This window comes from Gouania willdenowi, chromosome 4, assembly GCF_900634775.1.
Source record: "Gouania willdenowi chromosome 4, fGouWil2.1, whole genome shotgun sequence".
Classification (NCBI taxonomy): Eukaryota; Metazoa; Chordata; class Actinopteri; order Blenniiformes; family Gobiesocidae; genus Gouania; species Gouania willdenowi.
The window spans coordinates 29,559,408-29,573,408 of record NC_041047.1 but is presented as its reverse complement, the minus strand read 5'-3'; the positions used below and the strand labels follow the sequence as shown (position 1 = coordinate 29,573,408).

The 14,001-nt window shown below is 39.2% G+C and overlaps 1 protein-coding gene across 2 annotated transcripts; it reads right to left on the bottom strand.

The window, feature by feature from the left end:
- Positions 1 to 3,151: 3,151 nt before the first annotated feature.
- Positions 3,152 to 13,788, bottom strand: fam78bb (family with sequence similarity 78 member Bb). 2 transcript variants are annotated; one of them, XM_028444678.1, is made up of 3 exons: positions 13,717 to 13,788; positions 10,030 to 10,360; positions 3,152 to 5,506 (listed from the first exon to the last, which is right to left on the bottom strand). In XM_028444678.1, the coding sequence occupies exons 2-3, from the start codon at positions 10,293 to 10,295 to the stop codon at positions 4,984 to 4,986; spliced, it is 789 nt and encodes a 262-aa protein (XP_028300479.1). In that variant the 5' UTR covers positions 10,296 to 10,360; positions 13,717 to 13,788; the 3' UTR covers positions 3,152 to 4,983. The 2 variants fall into 2 exon arrangements, with proteins under 2 accessions (XP_028300479.1, XP_028300480.1); XM_028444679.1 differs by lacking the exon at positions 13,717 to 13,788 and adding an exon at positions 11,656 to 12,416.
- Between the last annotated feature and the right edge of the window lie 213 nt (positions 13,789 to 14,001).

Here is a 14,001-nt window from a genome sequence, read left to right as displayed (position 1 = left end):
CATGAATTACAACTCGTTAGCTCAAGTTTAATGTAGGAACAATAGTGGCTACAAACAAGCTGGTGGTTTATTCTCATCACTGGCGAAAAGCTACAATTATAGTTTCAACCCCTTTTCGTAGATCCCTGTGTTACATCCACTTACACCCATATCTTTACACATTTCTGATTCCAATGGATGGGATTGGCTTTTTGTTACTGCGTTGTGTTTGATGGTAGAGAAATAGTTGTTTAAAATAGAGTTTGACGCCTTAGTTCAACTAAAATAAACCTTACATGCCTCTGCTTGGCAGGCGTTCTGGACAATTCTGTGCTCCCACAGTTGGGAATCGCTTTAGAAATGTCCATAAAGACAGTTTCTCAAATGGGGGTATGTGTACCTTAGAGTTACGCGATAGCACTACTTGAGAGAAAAAGTGCAACATTAGCAAATGAAAGCGTTCAGATTTTTTTATTTTTTTTTTTTTTTGGTTTATCTTTAGTGAGAAATGATAATCCTAATGATGACAATGATCTTGATTAGAAGGTGAACAGAAAATACAAAAATCAGTCTTGGTCCCACACCACCCAGGAGAAAAAAGTTATTCAGGAGGCACTAAATACTGTTTCATTCCACTTGTTTAAAATTTGTCATTCATTAATTCCATTATTATGCTCTATGTAGTTGTTTTCATAGTATTCTGAGCAAAATGTTGTAGATGGACAAAGGGGGTACTTGGATTCAGAAATAAGACAGAGGGGGTACTTAAGCCAAAAAAAGTTATAGAACCACTGCATTAAGGCATAGTGGGGTATGTCAGAGGAATTAACTCAATGAAAACCTGATGAAACACGTTTGAATGATGCAAACTTCTTATCCAGTGTCAGTACCTGATCTCTAAAATGTGTTTCTGAAAGACCGGCCAAAAATTCTTCCAAACATATTCTTACATATAATGAGTTGTCATTAAATCAAAGAGTGATTCTCCATTGTTACCCTTTCATTGCTGCAAAAGCATCACCTTTAACAATTCCACACTGATATTTTTGGCATTTGTTTTATTGAGTTTAAAAACACTGCATGCAACTCAGTCTGAGACAAAGGGCTGCCAACCAGCACTTTCATATCAGGACACTATTAAAACTCACCAGTCTGTGACTTTGAAACAATCACTGTGTCCTCCTCTGGCCCACAGCCAACAGCTGTTACTGTCAAGACACTTGAGGCACTGATATCCAGAGTGTGTTCTCATTCTTATCATTTAAAGCTTCTCGGAATAAAGTCACTTTCCAGTGACCATTGCCTGCCTTCATTCTGCAGTGTTATGGGGCGCCTAATGTAAAAACTGGGTCACTTTTTCACATATTTTGAACATTTAGCTCACTTTCCTCACATTTAGCTTTTTTTTTTTTTTTCATTTCATTTTTAAAAATGTGTGAACATGAAAATCTAAATGTTAAATGTAAATCTAAATGTGAAATCGCTTGCCAAGTGTAAAACTAAATGTTTAGAAATTATGCAAAGTGGGCGGGCGATCAACAGGTGCTGACCAGACCACTTTGTATGATTTCTGTTTTTGAACCTTTTTATGAGTATTTATACATTGACAAACACAATACAGGACCAACATATGAGGCCATGGGATGAAAGTGAATCAAGGCAAATTTAGAATCTTTACATTGTAATGTCACAGAAAAAAGTTAAATATCTGTCTCATTGGCTAAATAAATACACCATTCCCACTGTTTTTCCCCCAATTCTTTTTGCAGTGTTATGGAGTGGATCATCTGTTCTAGGACATGTAGGTGTTTAACAATATTAACAAAAAAAAGCTGACAGTAGGACCGTTTTTTTGGAGCCAGCATTTTGTAATGGCCTTTTTAACGTTGTATGATTTCTAAACATTTAGATTCACACTTGGTGATCGATTTAACATTTAGATTTAACATTTGGATTTAAATTTTACATTTAGATTTTCATGTTTACACATTTTTTACAGTGCTATAGAACATGCTGTTTTACATGAATTTGTCTCAAATGAAAGAAAAATGAGCTAAATGGGAGGAAAGTGAGCTAAACGTTCCAAATATGTAGGCTGAGTTTTTACATTAGGGACTCCATCCCATACAGTGGAGGCTTCCAATGATTGTCAGTGAGTCTCACGGCTTGCTAGTAGCAGTGCTTTCCTCACCTCTATATGATTAGTGTGTGTCGGGACTTAAAACGCACAGATTGGCCTTTGCGGTTTCATGGCTCTGATGTTATTGGCTTGTGTTTGAGCAGCAGAGAAAAACAAATGTGGTTACATCATCTCGTGTCTCCTCTGGCTCAGCAGGTCACTGTGTGAGGTGATGCTGAGGTAACTACTACTGTATGCAACAACAAAAGTCAAAGCTGAGGTAGTGTGGTGGTGAAATGTCCCGCGAGCTGCAAATTAAACAAATATTGGCACCAGACATTGTGTGCAAAACCCCGAGAGACTTGAAACGTTGCGTTGAGAAGAGTCTTAACAGGACACCTCCATACGTGGAGTTGGGGGGGGGGGGGGGGGGGGGTGGGGCGGGGGGGGGGGTGTCAAAGGTTTTCATCACAGTTTTCCCAAATTCATTCAAAAAAATACAATTCTTTGTAGAACATATTACTGTTAGTTTCACGTCACAGATGTTAGTTCTACCTCAGGTGTGTAGTATACGTTTTCAGTGAAATGGTCCCATACTTTTGAGACTTTAGGTTGGTTCTTCTGTTGCGCAATTCTTCTTCTTAATGCAAATGGTGAAGCGACACTGCGTCCAGTAGTTCATGTATGGTACTGCAGCAAAAATGAAGCAGAAAGTCGAAGCAGATTTTTGTAGTCAACATTATCAATTATGGCATTAATCATTTTTGCATTATTGTATATGTTACACACGTTGTGGTTGGTGCGAATCTCGAGATGGTCTATATATTTAATTCTATTTTTTTCTTTCGAAGTGTCTATTTATACAGAAACGTGTCAGGATGTCTGAATGTTTTTTTGTGCTGAACTCGAGAATTCTTCCTTCTGCTGCCGTGGGTTCGAAACCCGCTTTTGTCATATATGTTTTTTCATTTTAACATATTTAACACGGCAAATTCCACCTTAAAAAATACATATACAAAAAAAAAAAAAAAAACATTTTAGGGTATTTCCTGGGTTAGCGGAGTAGCTAAAAATGAATATGAGCTAAAATAAAACTGATGGAACTTTAGGTCGCGTGGTGCACCTATCACGTCGCCAAAACTGGCCAATGAGGGACGCTGCATATGAATAGACTGGCAGTCTATTCATACGTTTCCGTATCAATTGTCATGGTCGTTTTCTTTTGCCCCCTCTGGCAAGAATCTCAAACTCCGCCTATGGACGCCTCCCTGGTGAGGTGTTCAGGGAGACCCAGAGGAAGACCCAGGACACGCTGAAGAGATGTCGCCTGGGTGGTCTGGGAACGTCTGAGGATCCCCCGGTTAGAGTTAAAGTTAAAGTGGCCGGGGAGAGGGAAGTCTGGGTTTCTCTGCTGAGGATTCTGACCAAAGAAAAGCGGTAGAAAAATGGATGAAAATATCCTATTTTATAGTGATCCCACACTGACAATGATTAACTGACCTTTCATTGGGCTTTGTTCAGGAAATGAATGAAGTGCTTCTTCTAATCCTCCGAGTGAGTGCAGCAGTCACAATGAAATAACGCAAAACACTTGAAAATACATCATAAATTGCGTTAAGAACAAACTTCAAAATGATTAAATACTGCAGGTAACAAACACGTCTGTTTTGGACTTTCAATGAACAATTGGATAAGTTGAGCCACACCCAGTTTCTGTCCTTGGGTTTCTCCCTCAGTCCAAATCATATTCCTTATATTTGGAGTCTCTAAATTGAACCTACATGTAAATATGTGTGTGTGCTTTGTCACACTTTAATGGACTGTTTTCTATCTTAAAGGACCTGAGAAATGCTCTAACATGACTCTTATTATTAAGCAGGTTGAGACAACAGATGCTGATGCTATAATATGATGAACGCAGATGGTGCCCCCACACCTTTGCTTTGTCATTAACTTTTTGCTGTAAATAAAAATATCCACAGAGATGCAATATAAAGAACACCTCAGCTTGTCATTCTCCAAATCAGATGGCAGAACTAATACGCTGATACACATACCAATACGATTTCATGGATAATCACATGGTATAATGATGCATTTATGCATGTATTATGCATGTAATATGGCAAAGCTATAATTAAAAACAAAAAACCAAACACAATTAGGAATTATTGCACAGGGAAGGATAAATCTGTGAACATAAGAGGCATCTCTGGCTTTCCAAAGTAGGAATAAACTGGCCACTGCTTCAAATCAAACGTTAGTTGTTCATGTATGCTACATCCAAGATGTGTCTGAGGATGCATGTGTACAGAAAATACCTGATATAGCCCTACAATGTATGGCAGGCACAATGGAGACTCCTGTCACAGCAACAGACCTTATGCTTCACTGTAGAAAACCCATAATACTCATCGTTCCTGCAGTCTTTAAAATCAAAGCAAGCGCACTGCAGGGCCACCGTTTGCTCATAGAGACATCAACTTCTCCTTGATTTTACACTCTCACACAGCACTTCAGTGTACAGTACAGATCAGACCATTGGTTGTATCATCATTAAGGCCAAAAACCTTTGAAACAGTTTGTATTCAAGTTTGGCCTCTGCTCCTATGGCCTGAGTAGCTACATTACAGCTATGTGTGTAGTGACCTCCCAGCACTGATGTTGGACAACACTTTGCTAACATGATGCACAAACATGGTCAGGAACAGACACTAACACATCCTCTGATTCGTCAAAGGCAGAGTGGGGATTTAAGGCAGTTGTTCCCCTCAAGATTTTATGCACAAAAGATCACAAACGGTGATGTTTGACTGATCGTAGATCTCCATTTTGTCACTTCTTCTGAATTTATTAGAAAAAAGGCAGTCGACTGAGTCATCGCCCTATTTGGGTGGTATGACAATGAGTGGAGGGCCTCTCCTTGGCCTCCACATCAGGACCTGGGCATCGTTTGCATTGGGCTTCCACAGAGCATTGGGAGGAATGGACTCCATGTGTGTCAGCAGCCGTGGCTGGTCCTGGTGGACCCGGCCCACGAGCCTGGAACGTGAACCCAGCGGCAGGGTCGGATTCACCACAATGTCGACCTTCATCCTCCATTTGATGGTGTGGAGCAGGATCTTTTCTCTGGATATGGCGTTCAGAGCCACCAGCCAGGTGGTGAAACTCTGGTCCCTTTTGATGTGAGTCAGTAATGGAGTGTTTGATTCGCTCACTGGCACAGCCCAGGTGACGCTGGGGTAGAAGTTGTCGTTCATGCTGACGATAAAGCTGGACGGTTTAGAAGTGGGGCCGACTATTTTGACTGTCTCTGTTGTGTTTCCGTACCAGGGGTAACTCATCCCGTCTGAGTCACTGATGGCTCTCACCACACCTTCTCTCAGCTGAGGCAACTCCCAGCTGGAACTGAGGGGACACACAACACAGAAAAACTCACCACAGGGGCCACTTACCACAGGGGCCACTTACCACACGGCATTTTCACTGTAAACACTGTTTTTCTGTCATTCTGTGTATGTTTGTTATTGTCTTGCTTGTTATGAGGCCTTTTGTGCATCCTTTTCTGTATTTTTTCTGTATAACGTAAGTTTTTTTGGAGTAATTTTTGTATATTTATGATGTCGTTTTGCTCATTTTCAGTACTGTGGGTTTGCAGACTCCTTTTTTTGTGTTTTTCTTGTCTTTTAGTGTACTTTTGTTGTTATTTTCTGTAATTTTGTGTATTTTTTTAGTCATTTTGTGTATTTTTGTTGTTGCTTTGTGTTATTTGGAATCAACTTGTGTATTACTGTTGTCGTTTTGTTAATTTTTGTCGTAATTTTGTGTGTTTTCTGTGTTTTTCTTGTCTTTAACTGTATGTTCCTGCTATCTTGTAATTCTTTGTATTTTTTTTTATGTATTCTTGCATTAGTTTTGTGTACTTAACCACACGGCATTTCCACTATAGGCAAACCAGTGTTGTTTGTTGGCATCGAAGGGCCACATTATCAACATTCATGTCAGCATTTAGAAAAATTATCAATCTGAGCGTTAACACAGGAAAAAACAAAGAGTTTTTATCGTCATTTTGTGTGTTTTTCTGTCATTCTGTGTCTGTTTGTTGTTCTTATGAGGCATTTTGTGCATTTCTGTTCTACTTTTGTGTATTTTTCCTGTAAAACTTATATTGTTTGGAATAATTTCTGTGTATTTCTGATGGCATTTTGCTTGTTTGTAGTACTGTGGGTTATATGGAGTCATTTCTTGTGTTTTTCTTATCTTTTTGTCTACTTTTCTTGTTATTTTCTGCCATTGTCCATATTTTTTGCATCATTTTGTGTATTTCTGTCGTCATATTGTGTTATTTGGAGTCAACCTGTGAATTCATGTTGTTGCGTTGTTCATTTTGTACTAGTTTTGTGTGTTTTTCTTGCCTTTTACTGTATTTTCCTGCAATGTTGTAATTCTTTATATTTTTTTCTGAATTCTTGCTTTTGTTTTGTGTATTTTTCTGTCATTTTGTACGTTTACTTAAAGCTGTTATCTGGAGTTTCTGAGAGAACTTCTCAATGCCCCGCCCTCAACAGCTCTACTTCCTCCCATGTTTGCGCAAAACATTACAAAGTTGCACAACTACAAAAATGACACATTTATTGTTAGAGCGCCATAACTTCTGATTAAAACCTGTTTATTGCCTGTCCATGAGAAATGGTTTGTTCAGAATCCTGTTAAAAGCAGCTACGAGATCAATTCTGTTGCGGTCACGTAGACGTTTATCTACAAGCTTTGCACACAGACTTTTCTTTTGTCTTTTAGTAGAAAATGTATATGTTGGCAAACGTGGAATGGGTAACTTTGGAGTTTTGGAGCGCTCCTTTATGACGCTATGCTGCTCAGAGTGATATACAGTACCTGTTTGAGACGCGCGGCCTAGTTTTTGTGCACAGTTTACGCAGCACGCGCATTCACTTTGATTGTGACCGTCCTCGCTCCAGGAAGTAGAAGCCTATTGGCTGGGAGGGACTTATATACAGTACATTAATGTATATGAATGTCCACCGGCAGTAGACCATAGTAAAAGACTCTTTAGGGATTTTTTGGCATTTCAAAAGAATTATACATAAACATTGATTTCCCAGAAACTCCGGATATTAGCTTTAAGGGCCACATAAAATTAGACCTAGGGCCGCATGTTGCCCCCGGGCCGCCAGTTGCCTATGTCTGTTTTAAAGGATTAAAATAGAGTACAGCACAGTAAAATCTGTAGAGTTCTTACAGGAATCAAAGGGTCATCATTATACATTTCTGAGCTGTTTAATGAAAACGTAACAATGACCATAAAATGGTGATGAATGTGTGACTAATATAAAGCTGGTACTCCTACTTTTTAGCCCTGTCATCTTGTAATGTGGGTGAATCTTTGTAATGCCGCTCACTTCTTACGCGTAATTCTTTTTGGGTATATTATAAATAGCCTCCAATTACAACATGACAAACTGGTTTCACTATGACTACCGGTACTTGTTTCTGTGCAGTATAAATTAAAAAAAAAGAAAGTCATGACTGTTGAGAAGAAAAACTTGAGCACATCTATTTAAAGTGTTATCTTGATGGGAACAGAGCTGACAGTGAATAACCATGTGAGAAACGGAGAGAGAACCGACTCCTCGTGGAACATTTGAGTTATTTCAATAGTTATGGTAGAAAATGAGGTTAAACAATTTATCTACAAAGACAATAGGTGACGATTAAATGCTTTCTGGATGTTCTTTGTGTGAAGGGATTATCATCATCTCTGTTGTTCTCATCAGGATTGTCTTCCTAGCCCCCCACACCCACTTTAACCCTTTAGGATTAAACACCCGCCCCCTCACATTAAGAGTCCCTGATAATGTGTCTGCACTGGCTTTAAGCGTGAGATCAGTCAGCTGTTGTTTGGCTCTTCTAATACTAATAGCAGCTTTTCTCTTTAGGTGCCAGAGTCACAGGAACAGAATCTGTCGGTGGGCGTCTGAAAGGAGGAGGCTGACCTGCTGAGAGCACAAATGCTCCTACATGCAGCCCAGCAGGGTTCCTATGAGCGTGGACATGTTCTAGCAGCCCACAGGGTGCACTGGCACACACACACACACACACACACACACACACACACACGCACACACACACACACACACACACACACACACACACACACACACACACACACACACACACACACACACATTGTTTTTCTGTGGTTCTTAAAGTGATAGACATCCTTTAGGTCCAAGATCAGCAACTTTTATCACAGCGCTGTCACAAATGTGATTTTATGATCCAACAGTCACATTATTAATGCATTTGTCAGCATTTAGCATAATGATCAATGAGCATCAATACATGCAGGAAAGAACAAAGGGTTTGTGTTTTAGTTGTTATTTGGTGTATTTTTCTCCCATTTTGTCTTGATTTTTGTTGGTTTTGTATGCTGCATGAGTAGGTTTGTGTATAAAAAACAAAAATAAATGAATAAAAGTAATTTGTATAAAGTATATAAAAAAAATAATAATAAAAAAAAGGAACAAATAAAAGTAATTTTGTGTATAAAAAAATAAAGAAAGAAAGAAAAGTTATTTGTGAATGGGATTTTGGATTAAATGTTTATTATTTTGTTTTCCTTTTGTGCAATTTTTTGAAAACATGTTTTTAGAGTAATTTTGTGTGTTTTTGCTGTTTTGTGTATTTTGTGTCATTTTATGCTTTTTTTTCTTTTGGGGCCGTACAAAATAAGACAGAGGGCCGCATGTGACCCCCAGGCCACGAGTTGCCTAATTCTGCTTTAGGTTATCAACACTAAGACCTCAACCCAAGTCTTTTTAAATTGGACATTATCTCAGGCAGGGGTGTCAAACTCATTTCAGTTCGAGGGCCAAATAGGAAGAAGTTTGATCTTAACACAGATTTTAGGCTGGAAAACGAGCAATTTCAACACTAATGTCAAAACATAGCTGCAAGCGGAGATAAACGGCTCTCGCCTTTGCAGCGCCGTCGTCGCAAATATTTTGTCACTTTTGCCCAAAATTCACAGCTCCAAAGTTATAAAAAACACATTCGGTGTCCCACTTCTCTAGATGATCTCCATCGATTTTGAAACCCGTCCGTGAAACACCCTCGGAGAAATGCGTTAAAATACAACGTTGGCGAAAATAGCAACTTTGCAATTTTCAATTCAAGATTTTGGACTTCCTGTGTATTTTTTGGCGTGGTCTTAATAATATGTTTTACTTTTCTTGTCATGGTCTACTTCTGTGTCAATTTTCATGATTCTACAATGAATTTATTTTTTTGGCAATTCCTATCTCGTAATGCATTTTTGGCGTAAAATTTTTGCATTTTTAAAATCGGAAGCGCGCGATTGAAATTTGTTTGAATTTTTGAGACTCTACATAATGGTTCAGTGGGTGAAAAGTGGGTGAGTTGGTTCTGACACCGGGAAAGAAAAAAAGAAGTTTGCACTTTACACGCCGTATAAATGATAAATAAAACGTGAAAGGCATGACAAAATCCAAACAATAAGTGACAGATATCAGTTCCTGCAGGATTTAATCTTTTAAATTTAATTGATTTTGTGACCAATTCTTATTTAATATGGTGAAATAATGTGAAATAACTTCAGGAAAGTGGAGTTATTTGAACTATTTCAGATTTGAAATGACTGCACTCATGTGATAAAAGCATGAGAGAATTGCGATCCTTCAATTATTGTGGCATTTCATTGAATTTGTGTATTTGGAAGGGCTGAGATATCTACAACTGAACTATTTGGTAATTTATACAATAATTTATGTTTTTTTTTTCTGTCTTTTCAACTTTGTCCTGCAGGTCAAATTTGATGGTCTAAAGGGCCAGATTTGGTCCCCAGGCCTTGAGTTTGACACATATGATCTAAGGTGACAGAGATGTGCACTCACACGCCGATGTCTCCATACGTGTTGTAAAACTCCATCTGTGTGCAGGCCTGGATCCAGCCCACGACCCATGTCTCACGGCATGGAATGGGTGGCATCAGGATCCGTGCAGAAGCTTTGAAATAGGGCGTCTTGTAGCGCAGCACGATGGGGGATTTCTCCTCCACGATGGTGGGACATTGGTCAATGGTGGCGGACAGGTCGTACACCACTATGTTCTCCCGTTTGATGTGGGACTTGTCGCAGGGAATGCTCTGGATGCAGCCCATGGTGGTCCAGGGTGATGACGGTCAGGAGCAACAACTTGGTGGACTGGAGCTCAACCATATGAACACTGTAAGCCAGGGTTGAGGTCAATTACATTTATTTCCAATAACAATTACATCCATGTTCAATTACAACTAAATTATGATTACGTGTCCAGCATTTTTTTCAATTACAATTAAAAGAACAATTATTATTTTCCCCCTGAAAGTCAATTACAACTATGTTCTCAATTACTAATGTTCAATTACAATTCCTGAGCCTGTAATAAATAACCCCGTAAAATGTAACCTTCCTCTTGTTAGCTTTCTGTTAGCATCTCTTATGATAACAGGTCACTTTGACCCATGTCTTAAATCAGCTGTAAAATATCATCTATCATCTAATTTGTTTCTCATCTCTTGGTTTCCTTCTAAATAAATGATAATATTGGTATTAATATTTTTGGTGTGGGCGTCTGAGCCTCTTTTCTGTCAGAAAACCACTCAATCTCAATTTTTCATAATGGTAAAAAGATCCTGAAGAGAAGTGACAGATAGTGGGAAAAGTTGTGAAATGAAACACATTTGAATAATTATTAACTACGTATGAGTAATACATAGAACTGTCACATGGTTCACCAGTTTTGCATTTAATGAAATTATATTTAACAGTTTTTGTAGAATTTCCATGAAATTCCAGAGAAATGTCTCTAGAATTACAATTGCAAGGTTAATTATCTTAACTCAATTACATTTCAATTATAGTTACTCCAATGCATGATCAGATTAGACTATATAAGGCAAACGTTTTTAGGGTATCGTACAGTGGGTCGCAATCTTTTTTGTCACGTGTACCCCCTTTGCATTTTCGTCAAATCATGTGTACCCCCTCTTCAGATCATTACCCTCTCCATAATTTCATATATGCTTGTTCATTTGTGGAACAGCAGGTTCTCCTAAACCTCTTAAACATCGGTTCCCTATAGGCTTTATCTACAAATTTAAAACAATTGGAAGTGGAATTTAATGTGGATTTTTTTTTTTTTTTTTTTTATTACCAATGAAACTTTTATGTAATTACTTCAACAGTAAGAAAATATGGCTTCCGATAAAATGTTGCTAATTATTTTTCTCCTATTGTCAAAAGTGTGATAAAATGGCCTCGACAGAGTAAAAGAATCTTGTTTCAATAAATTACAAGAAACTAAAGTTGTTGTTGTTTTTGTTGTTTTTTTTTTTGCAATGCTGTTAATTTGCGGTGAATTTGTCCAAATAATAGCCTAAAAAGGAACTAGTATCAGTTCCCGATTATTTTTAAATTTATTGTTACATTTTTCTGAGTACCCTCTGTAATGTGCTCCTGTAGCCCTAGGGGTCTGCGTACCCCTGTTTAGGAACCGCTGGTTGTGATGTTCAGGATCCAGGTCAGAGTGCATCTATCACAAAGGGACCATCTCTGAGTGTTGAAGCAGCTTCCATCGGTGCTTCTCAGTTTGTGTGTGTGGGGGCCCTCAGGGCTCTGACCCTTGATCCTCGCCTTTTTCCTCCCGATGTCATGTCATGAGAGGCGCCTGAGAGCCAGCAGACAGCGGGGCGGTGGGGGCCGGTGATCGGGTAGATGCGGCACTGCAGGGCATGTGATCCTGCTGATGTAGGGGGGGCCGTCCGTCATGCCTGTCCGTCCAGACGTGAGGGAGACCCGGGGGTGCAAAGGAGCTCCAACATCCGCTATGATGGCAGCAGCAGCAGCAGCAGTAGTGATTCCTCCACTAGAAACAACAGAGATGATCCCGATCCGACTACAGCAACCGGATCCGACTGCAGCAACCGGCTTACACACAAACACGCGCGCGCAAAGACACGCGCACACACAGCTCAGCGGTCTGCTGACAGATATGGATCCACGGCATCATGAGTAAAATCACACGGTCAGCTGCTGCATCCTCATCCTCATCCTCATCCTCATCCTCATCGCCGCTGTTCAGCCTGCGGTGCTGAAGATGCTCACTGAGCCAATGAGCGTCACCGTGGGCGTGGGAGCGCCGTGTCTGCTCAGTAGTCAGTCAGTAGTAGCTTTCCTTTATACACTTCCCTCCATGTTGGACTAACGCAGTCTGATTATTTCCCGGACCCTGTGGAGGCGGATCACTGCGTCCTAAACAGACCAGAGGTCCAGAAGCACCGGGTCGCAGACTGTAGGCGCTGATTGTAAAGATGCTTAAATAAACAGCAACTTTTCACAGTGTTTACCAATGTTAAAGGAACAGTATTAGGAAAACAAATAATCACTTTATAATGCTTTTGCCGCAGTGTAATGTTACATTCTATTATAGCCTCATTCAGAGGGTGAAAGTTGAGCTTGTTATTCCATTTTGTAAAAAGTCAGCTCCAAATGGCGAGTTGGATTTCCCCCAAAACCTTAAAGTTTGCATCACTGAGCTTTTATTTTGGTACTCCCCCCCCCCTCTAGATTCAACATTTTACATTTAGATTTAATATTTAACATTCAGCTTTAACATAATTTTTGAAGTTAATTCATTGGTGTTTTTTTTTTTTTTTTTTTTTTTAAATAATTGTACATTTTGACAAACTTTTTTATTTTATACAGATGCCTTTGTGGGAAATAAATTAAGTTCCAATTGTGCAAGATTTGGTCTCTTCCTTTTTAAGTTTATACATGAGATGTTTACTGCAAGGGAATCGTGGCAACATTTATTACCACAAATAAATGTGAGGGGTGAAAGTAACTAGTAACTTTTACTTTGAATACTATTTAATTCAGCTAATTTTTACTTGTACTTGAGTATTTTATTTATGAGTTACTTGTACTTAATTTCAATCAAGTAACAGTACTTCTACTTGAGTAGGATGTATTAGTATTTTTACACCTCTGTGTACAGTATATCTTATAAATACTTATCATAGTATTAAGTAGAAGTTAGAGTCTTGGAGACATAGTAGTTTGAGCCAGTGCTTCTCAAATAAGGGTGCGTGTACCCCTAGGGGTACGCAATAACACAACAGGGGGTACTTGAGAGAGAGAGAGAGAGAGAGAGAGAGAGAGAGAGAGAAAGAGAAATGAATGGAGCATAGGGCAGGATCTAGAAATCAGACTCATCCACCACGGTCGTTAGTGTAACTACAGTCATCAGCCAAGCCGGCTGGGGAGCACGCGTATGAACTTTATAACAGCTGATTTTCATTGTGCCTCCATCCGTGTTTTTTCAGTCAGCTGTCTGTCTTTTACTTTCAAACTTATAGGTACTGTAGGCTATTGGAAATTGAAAAATATATAATTCATATTTATATTATAATTAAAACAAATAATCAAAATATCAATTCACCCTTGGGTAGGCACTGCCTACCTTGCCTAACCTGACTGCACGTCACTGCTCATCACACTTATTACTAGTGCTAACACGTTGGTTTAGTAGTCATTACATACCGATAGGCCGTGTTCCCTGGCGATGATCTCGTTTTGAACGTATTGGCTCAGTCACAACTGCAACTAACTATGCCAAGGCCTTAAAGCCAATCTCATAGCGGTCGTTTTGGAACATAGTGACGTCACCGAGGTGACGTCACTGCTCTTGAGTTACCATGACTACCTGTCAACATCAGTTCTTTCCATTTTAACTCGGATTGATAATTAACATTATTAATTATTAACTTTCTGGACCTGTTTATTTTGTTAAGTGACTTCGAGCCAAACACTGTATGATGAATGTTC